Source organism: Pteropus vampyrus, unplaced genomic scaffold (assembly GCF_000151845.1).
Source record: "Pteropus vampyrus isolate Shadow unplaced genomic scaffold, Pvam_2.0 Scaffold431, whole genome shotgun sequence".
NCBI classification, from domain to species: Eukaryota; Metazoa; Chordata; class Mammalia; order Chiroptera; family Pteropodidae; genus Pteropus; species Pteropus vampyrus.
Window position 1 is genome coordinate 706,985 of NW_011889212.1, and position 9,769 is coordinate 716,753.

General features: G+C 41.2%; 1 protein-coding gene across 1 annotated transcript; it reads right to left on the reverse strand.

Annotated features, from left to right (window-relative positions):
- Positions 1–3,708: 3,708 nt before the first annotated feature.
- LOC105306211 (olfactory receptor 51D1) lies at positions 3,709–4,820 on the reverse strand. The gene has a single exon (XM_011381121.1). It carries the CDS (start codon positions 4,797–4,799, stop codon positions 3,783–3,785), a length of 1,017 nt encoding a protein of 338 aa, XP_011379423.1. The 5' UTR covers positions 4,800–4,820; the 3' UTR covers positions 3,709–3,782.
- Positions 4,821–9,769: the final 4,949 nt, after the last annotated feature.

Genomic DNA, 9,769 nt, shown 5'->3' on the forward strand with positions numbered 1-9,769 from the left:
GAGGGTATTTCTCAAGAATTCAGCCAAGTACCAATCAGCACATGTGAGCAAGCTACCTAAAGTTGGGGAAAGAGCCACCAGAAAAGATGAGTTAGCATGTCCAGTGCTCACACAGGGCCAAGGATAGCCATACTGGAAAACTTCAAGATTCACAAGGCACTAAGTAACAATACAGAAGGATCTTGCCTCATTAGTGGGAATAACTAACCAAGCTTTATCTACAGTATAATGCTGTGTTTGGATCATAATTGATCATTAATAGCTGGAGAAAGTACTTTGTGGACTTTATAAAATAACAAAAGTCAAAATAAGGACAATAATTTATAGAGAAAGGAATAAGAGATGAGAGTGAGTGGGAGAATAAGAGTGAATTTGTTTATCCAAAGTGAACTAGAACCCACTCAGCCTCTCACTCTCTCTGACCAAGAAGCCACCGAGCACCTTATATGCCAGGCTCCGAAGATATAGAAAACCTATTCCTTGTCCTCAAGAAAGACATACAACTACCGTAAGGATATTTCAGTTCTATAATGGAGGCTAAATAGTTATCATACAACTATTTAAGCTCTATAACAGACGAGTAAACATCCGGTTGGAATATAGAGTTTTAAGTTTTACGATAAAGGGAAGCACAGAGATTATGGGAGTCTAGGGGAAGCCCTGAATTTAGTTTAGCAATTAACCAGGTTTCCCAGTAAGCAACAATTACCCCAGTCACTACTGATTACCTAAGTAATGGGATTCTGGAGGACTCAGAGAGGTCTGAAGATCTTCCGAGAAGGAAGGCCATGAGTTAGTCTAAAACCAGTGACCCTGTAATCTGGACAAGGAACTAGCTTCTGGCCTCCACACAGTGTGGTTATGAAAGGTGAAGATGGATGTACTTTGAATGCTATCCCCTATATTGAATAAACAATCTAATTTTATCCGTTTTATTATTTAAAACTAAAACAAGTTCTCAAATAATGTCATTTTATTCAACATAATTTTGTTATAACATTGATTAGATGCCATAGAAACTTAACTCTTGCTTTTATCAATTAGCTTATGGTAAAATTGGTTTCATTATAAGCCATTTCTCTCAAAGTTGTAGAACCTATTGATGATGTTAAGTGAGAACTAATTGTATTGCCACCAACATTCACTGATTACTTTCTATTTTCCATGTTTTCACACCTATTATCCTATTTACCCTCAAAACCTCCACAATAGGAGCTACTCTATATTTCCATTTTACAGTGCTTACAGTTTCATAAATTACTGAGGTTCAGTAGGCTAAATAACATGCCCAAATATCAAAGCTAGAGATCCTAACTTATATCGCATTTAATTCCAACCCCGATGTCTCTTTTCTTGATATAGATATCAACCGCATTTAAAGAAACTTCTTGGAAAGGTTGTGCTTTCATTGAATTTCATTGGTAAATTTAATTTCATTTGTAAATCAGATAGAAGCAGAGGGAAATTAATGTCAACATCTCTGAACCTTTGCAAAAACAATTTATTAAGGAATAAAAAGTTGTTTTAATTAATAACAATACACCAGGCCAAACTGGGGATACACTGCACAATTCCAAGAGCTCCATTCACAGAGACCATGAAGGGAACGATGTTTCCTAAAGTTGCACAATAAGACAAACATGAATATGATTATCTCTGGCATGTTTACAACACTTTGCAGTTTACAAAGGACATTCATAGTATTGGAGCTTTACAATATCATTGCTATTGCCATTACACAGAAGAGGAAACAAGATCCAAAGACATTATATAAAGTATGCTACTTTATGATTTTTACAGGATTTTAACCTCATAAGTCTTATTTCAGTACTCTTTTCTCTGCTTCAACTTAAGGGTATACTCACTTAACTTCTAGCTCTCAGATCTGTTAGGTCAAAAATGGTCACGATGAACCTACATTGTTTTCTACCTGTCATTCTTCATCGTGACCATTTTTGACCTAACAGATCTGAGAGCTAGAAGTTAAGTGAGTATACCCGGAGCTAGAGGCTCCCAGAAGGATGGTTTCTCCCAACTTCTCATCTTTGTTCACTGCTCCCCAAAGGGATTAAGAGAAACTCCCTGCAACCAAGGACTTTGGTAGCCCAGGAAGGAAGAGAAGGGAGAGGGGAAGATACTGTGACCTGCTATTGAGGCAGGAGTCAAGGGATTTAGGGAGATAAACACCTCAGGAAGGGCAGAAAGGGCAGGAGCTAAGATGGAAGAGGTGTCAGAAGCACCTGAAATCTTGCAATCAGGATGAAGAAGGTGTGGTCTGGCCTTTGAAAAGATGTAAAGAAGAAGCACTGTGCCTTCTTATCACTCCCAGAGGCTGAGCCCAGGCCAAGAAACTAGGCCTCTGAGAGTCACAGTTCTCAGATTTGGAAATTACTTCCACAATCAGGATCTCTTTAATCTCCTACCCCCATCCCTAACACACAGAGACACCATTTATTAATCAGCACTCAGGAACACAGACACTGTACTCACTCTTGTGTCATATAATCTGCATCCATTACACAAAGGAAATGTGCCCTAAAACTTATGCACCAGACATATGCTCCAAAATACAATCTTCACAAACAATGAATGCATACACATATATACACACAAGTACACACATATTCTTCAGACATTACATTCTACCTACATATTACTAAAGACATATGTGTCACACAAAAGAATTTCATATCACAAATGCTATGCACAACAGACATACACTCAAAGATAAACACCACATATGTAGAAAGGTATTACCATCTCAACAGTACACATTCTGCTGTCATGCATATTACATATTATATATTGTTGCAAATAGGTAATATTTTACATTCTACATTTTACATATTGCAAATATGAAGAAAAGATAGAGGCAACATTTTCATCAGAAATACATCAAGTTATTGTCCAATATTCTCACATAGACGCATAACACATACTAACAGAGATCACATAAACAAAATAAATGCAAAATCAGAGATATTATTCTTGAAATATATATGTCAAGACACAGCTACCACAATCACCAATACACAACTGACACATTTTCTATGTACTCACATGCACACACTAAAAATCACACATGCACACATAAACATACCTACACCCTCACAGCCACAACCAGAATACACAGCACCATTATGGAAAAGCAGTCTCCTAATGTTGAATGTCAGCTGTAATTGAAAAAAAAGAAAAAGAAAGCAGTCTCCAGTAAGAACACATAGATAAACATTGGCAGTTTCCACATAAACACACCCACATGCATACAGAAATGTAAACATGTTGTGTGAGCTGTCTCTTCTCCTGTTACCATCTCCCTCCCCTCTCTTCATTTACTATTACCTCCCCACCCAATAAAATGACTGTGTAACCATTTTGGGGTCCAAGAAATAAGGTTCACAGCCAACATAGCTTCACTGACATGGATGCTTGAGACCAAGAATAATGAAAATCATGCATCAAGACAGAAATGAATCATGAGCTGTGGCAGTTACAGCTTTATTATATCAAAACTATATGTGTTTTCTAGTTGGAAGAGAGAAATAAGGCAAAGTCACCATAGCAGAGAAAGTAAGGTGATCATTCTCCAGGATGGCCTGTCCAGACTGGGTCATAAGTTCTTCTGTATTGACACATTCATGGAGATAGAAATCCAAGATTTATTTAGATAACTAAATAGTCCAATAAGTTGGATGCTCCAATCACAAAAACACTCGACAGCATCCTCGTCCTCCCATATTTGGTAGGAATAGGAACTGAAGACACTGGAGAGGCCATCCTGCTCACCTGCCATCCTGTGAGAACATACGGAGGACCCGCGAACGAATCTCCTTGGTCTTGGCTCCATAGACAACAGGGTTAACCACAGGTGGTAGTAGTAGATAGATATTAGCCATAATCACATGGAGCAGGGAGGTAGGGCCACCCAGCCTGTGCACCACTGAGAGCCCAATGAGGGGCACATAGAAGACCAGCACAGCACAGAGATGGGAAATACAGGTGTTGAAGGCCTTGAGTGCTGCCCCCCGAGAGGACAACCCCAACACAGCCCTCAGGATGAGGATGTAGGAGAAGCCAATAAAGAGAGAATCCACACCCATGACTGAGAGGATGATGAAGAGTCCATACACTACATTGACCGTAGTGTCAGTACAGGACAGCTTCATAATATCTTGGTGCAAACAGAAGGAGTGTGTGACAGTACGTGTTTGACAATATGATAACCGCTTCAGGATGAAAGGTAGTGGGAAGAAGAATACAAATCCCCTGGTTAGGGCAGCTAGTCCAATCTTGGTGACAGTAGGTCCTGTAAGCACAGAAGCATGCCGCAGTGGGTGGCAGATGGCCACAAAGCGATCAAAAGCCATGGCCAACAGGACAGCTGACTCCATGGCTGACAGAGCATGGATAAGAAACATCTGGGCCAGACAAACATTGAACTCAATCTCCTGGATGCCTGTCAGGAAGAGGCTGGCCATCTTGGGCATGGTGACAGAGGAGAGGACTAGGTCAATGGTGGAAAGCATGGCTAGGAGGAGATACATGGGCTCATGTAGGCGCCTTTCCACACGGATGATGAGGACCATGGCCAGGTTGCCCAGGGTAGCCAAGGCATACATAAAACACAGTGGGAATGCCAGCCAGAAGTGTGCATTAAGCCCCAAGCCAGGGATGCCCACCAGCAGGAAGTATGCTGGGTGGACCAGAGTTCCATTTGGAGTGGCCATGACAGGCACCAAGAGCTGAGGCTTTTGCATCCTAAGTCCAGGGCCTATAAAAGAGAAAAAGAGAAACATCATTCAGCATTGACTCAGAGGAGAGAAAGGACTAGAAGGAAAGGGCAGTGGAGTAGAGACAGTAGCAAAGACAAAGACTAAGTACTTCTAGTAACCCTGAACTCCAGCCTCTCTCTGCTCTAATTCTCCTTGTACACTCCTCCCTGGAGATCCCATTAATCTCAGTGAGTAACTACCACTCAGAAAACATATGCAATAGATCTTCATTTCCAGAGCCGATGTTGCTGACCAGGGGCACTGCTCTTGGCCTGTTCCCCCATGGAGTAGACTGGCTTGCACAGAACCTTTCACACTGACCTCATCTATTCTAGTGCATGTAGGGTTAGGGCTGGTTTGGATCCAGAGTTTGAAGCTTGGTCCGTGGTTGCCTTTAAGACCTGATCTGATTTAGGACAGGAAGCAGGGGTTCAGTCTGGGAGAGACAAGTTTGTGTTTAGAACTGAGTAGCATTTCTCAGACTTCCTTGATAGAGTCATATGAATCAGTTATTAAAAACTCTATCTCCCAAGTTCTACTCCAGGACCAGATAATCAGAATTTCTAGGGAGGGCTCAAAAATCTATTAAAAAAAAAAAAACAGTAAGTCTCTCCTCTCTAGGTGATTTTTTGTTTAATGAGAGGAATTTGGGGAAAGCTATTCTGAGTTCTGGGAAGTGAGGAAGTGAAGGTGAAGACTATCATTCCCAGTGCCCCACCCCATCCCCCCCTCCAAAAAAAATAAAACAGAATCTTTCATTAGGATTTCTCAAGGCCCGCCTGGCAGTCAGTCCTAGATTGTTCTTGGCTGGGGTGTGACATGGAAATCAGCAGCATGAGAGATGTGGAAAGAAAATAAGTCATGTTGCTGGCGGAGCTATCTGGTGTCCACAGTCACACCCTCCTTACTCCACTATTCTCTCCGGTGATCACGTCACACCCCAGGCTCAACTTCTTTCCTCTGCACAAACCATTCTGTTCTAAGCCTATGTCCTGAGATCCAGATCCATATAACCTGCTGCCTCTTCATACTACTTGGACAGCCTGTGGGCCTCATATCTGTCTTGCCCCAAAGAGGACCCCTTCCAAATGGTACTGCTCAGTCACCCAAGTCATCCAGTCCCATCTAGTCCCATCTTGATTTCTCCTCTTTCATCTCCACGTGTGATTTTGTTTTTCCAATTAATCTCTTACGGCCTTTCCTCTTATTTAACACACTCTCCCCTTCCTCCAAACCTCATTATATCACCCGCTCTGCTCTGATTATGAAAAGAGCCTCCTAACTTATTTCCCTGACCCCAAACACAGTGTGTCAATCCACCTTCCACATTACTACCATCTACACAGCAAACTGGACATGTCACATGTCAGCCTCCTGGTTAACAAGACTCCCAAAGCCTTCTGTGATAGAGTTGGAACCGCCCACCCGGTCTGCATTCAAGGCCTTTCACATTATGGCTCCAACTTAACTTTACAGCCCAGCTTCTCAGTTTCCTTCGTCATTACCAATCAACATCACTGCACACACGTATTTTTCCCTGGATAAATTAATTCCCCTTGCCTTGTTTCTTCCATGAAGGGTGGGAGGCTGGAACTGAGGAGTCCAAAGTTTGGAAAAGTTCTCACAGTGGTTTGAAGAAATTCCTCTCTGGGTAGGTCACTGCACAGGGTCTGGGCTCCTGGCCTCTGTAACCTGGGAGGTGTGCGCGCAGGCAGACTTTGCCAAGCAACCAAGCTGTCTGAGCACAGGCCCGGCTTTCCCCTGCAATGCTCCCTCCCTGCCTGGTCTCCCCTCGCCTCTGCTCCCTGGTCTGAGCCTGGCGCACTAGCTGACAATATCTCCGCCCAAGGCCACTGCCCAAATATAGCCTCTCTGGTGCTCTAGGGAATGCGAGGGATAATGAAGAGTGAATTACTCCGGGCTTCCTGGGAGCGATGCTCCCTCCTCTCAGGCGCCCAGGGAAAGCCGAGCCCTGACTCCTACCCAAAGAGGCCGCGTTCTGTTACTATCTAAAATCAGCTCAGGAGACTAGAGGGAGGGCGAGTGCCGTGGTGTGGAGAGAACAGGAATGACCCACGCTGGAAGAGAGGAGCTACTGGAATGGAGGAGTGGGCACGCACCAGAAAGCGCACAGACCGGTATACTCCTCCTCACGCTCAGAAGGCATTATCCAAGCGGGTCCAGAGTTGTGCTCAGGCAACCTATCGCTTCTTGATGCTGCCTCCTTGTGGTAGTTTCGAAGAGTTGCAGTTTCATGGATGATTGGGTCATAGATCTGTGACTCTTCAAGGACCAACGACCTAACTGACCTTGAATCAACTTCTTCCACAGCACTATGCTGCCCCTTAGCTCTCTCTCCCTTTTAAGCCAACTCCTTCTTTCTTGAGCCACTCGTCATAGCTCTTCTGTACCCCCCATACCCCTCCCCCTTGAAATAGTGTAAAGTGGTTGTTTAAATGTGGGGCTCTTTGAGGAAACATACTTGTATCCAAATCTGAGTTCAACAACTTAACTAATGGTATGACCACCTTTAGCCTCAGTTTGATGTGAAAAATAAAAGGAGACATTAGCAACTCTCCAGTGAATGTGTTTATTATTACTACTTAAAGCAACTGGGAAAATCCAATGAAATAGCAGGAAATTCAGTTGAGATAGTGCTACATTAGCCCATGGAAGAAAATACTTTGGGAAGGAAGAGTGGACAGCACAGCAGTACAGAAGGCTGCTGAGAGATTAAGTAGTAAGTGTATAGACTGAAAATAGGTCAGTGGTTACTTTGGGAAGAACTGCTGAGGTGGGCTGGTGGGAATATAATCTTGAATGCAGCAGAGCGAGGAATGTGTTGGGAAGAAAAAGACAAAGAGGGTATAGACAATTCTTTTAATAAGTTTGTATGTGAAGAGAATGAGTGAAATGGGCAACGTGTGAAGAATTGATAGCTCTAAAGGGTATTTTTTAAATGTGTATTTTGGAGCTAGAAGAGATAGAACACAAGTAAATGTTAATAGGATGGAGATCGTTGAGAGAATCTCTGTCCTTTACTTCTCACATTACTGGTGGAGTTCTTCAAGGCTATGACCCTGGTAAATCCTCTGTACTTCCCCCCTTTATAAAGTAACTGTGAGTAAATGGGAGAAATACCTTCTGCTCCATAGTTTCTATCACCCAAACAGACCAGACCAATATCCTAAATTCCAGACATAGTAATGTCTATAGGATATCACCATTTAGGTGTCCCTAAAGCACGTCAAACTCAACACCTCCAACTAAGCTCATTATGTCAGATCCCCAGGCTATGCCCTCAGTCTATGTATTCTGTTCCCTGTTACAGAAATGACTCTGTTGCCCAAGCTGTAGCATCTTTCCACTGACTTTAGAATGAAAGGTTGAAGTCCAAACTTCTCAACCCAGCTCATAAGGCCTCCATGAGCCATCTCAGTGTGCCTCTCCATCCCCATCTCCAGCTAGTCTACCTCCTTTTTTGTATACTAAGTTTCTGACATACCAAAATTGTCCTAGGGCTTCAATGTGCCATGCTTTCTCTCACCTTTCAGCTTTCACACATTTTCTCCATGGTAAAGAAGCTGTTCTGATTAATTCCCAGCCTTCAAGTGTCTGTTAAAATATTCTTGCTTAGGAAGATCTTTCCCAACTCTTAACTTTAACTGAACCACTTTACTCTTTTCCTTTTGTTTCACCTAAAGCATTTAACAATATGAAATTAATTATTTTTCATATTTTTATGCAGATCTTATCCTTCTATTTTTGCAAGAGGGTTGACACTGATGGGTATATTTTAAAGGAAAGATTTACAGAATACTTTTTCATTCACTCTTAATGCAGAAATTATTGATCCTCTTGTTGATGTTCACTCATAACTCATAATTCTGTTACTTCAGTTGACGTAGGTTTAATGGGCAGTTCCCTTAAATTTTCAGTAGCAACATCAAGCACCAAGCTGGCACAATTTTTAAATGGATATTTTTCACGGGAACTTTTCAAGCATTCTTTCACTTGTTACAGTAATAAGAAGACTGAGTAAGGTAGACCATCGTATGACTTTTAAAATAATAGTATATCCCTATATTTCATTTCAATGTTTTTCACAAGAAAGAAGGAAAAAAATCAATCAACATAAATAGAGTGTTAAAAGGTCCAACCAATAATGGAGAACTTTGGCCAGGAATATATTCAAATTCTTGGCTTAGGAGACCTTGAATGATATGAACTTACTGATTATTTTTCCCCAACTCCATCTCATTACACACCACTATCCCTCAACATGGTCCTGCACTGGCATTCTTTCAGTTCCTTAAATAAAAGTTCTCTTTCCTTATACCTACTTTCACATTTGCTTGAACTCTTGCTTTGTCTGGAATGTTCAATCTCTTTGTTTCCCTTCTTACATACTAACCATTCTTAAATTCTATTTTAGGTGCTGCTTTCACAAGAAAATCTTTCCCAAAAGAAAATGTTCACTTGTTTCCAAGGGTATCCAAATTCCATTTGCAGATGAGCAATGTCATTGTTTTGTGTGAGTGTGTTAGGAGATACTAATATCCCCCATGAAAAGAGAGCATAGTTTTACCTGAAGATAGAAATGATTCCTTGTGTTAATAACTTGTAATAGCAAGAAATAGAAACATGGCTTGAGAGTTAGACAAAAGAAATTATATAATCATTATTTTTAGATTAGTGATTGTATATGTAGAAAAATGCAAATGAATCCACTCAGAAATAATTAAATAAGTATGTAAAGGTTGCTGGATAAAAGGTCAATGTACAAAATTTCACCATATTTCCTCATAAAATAGACATGATTTTTAAAAAACTGCATTTCCAATAGCATGGAAAAATCACACATCTAAGATTAAATCTAACAAAAGATGTATAGGACCTTATATACAGAAATACAGAAGGTATTCTTAAGAGATATTGAAGAAGACCTAAATAAACAGAAGAGAAAAAATATATTCTTTTATTGGAAAACTCAGTAA

Excerpts from the sequence above, each read along its gene's own strand:
- LOC105306211 (XM_011381121.1), bottom strand. The coding sequence starts at position 4,799 with ATGATGTTTCTCTTTTTCTCTTTTATAGGCCCTGGACTTAGGATGCAA.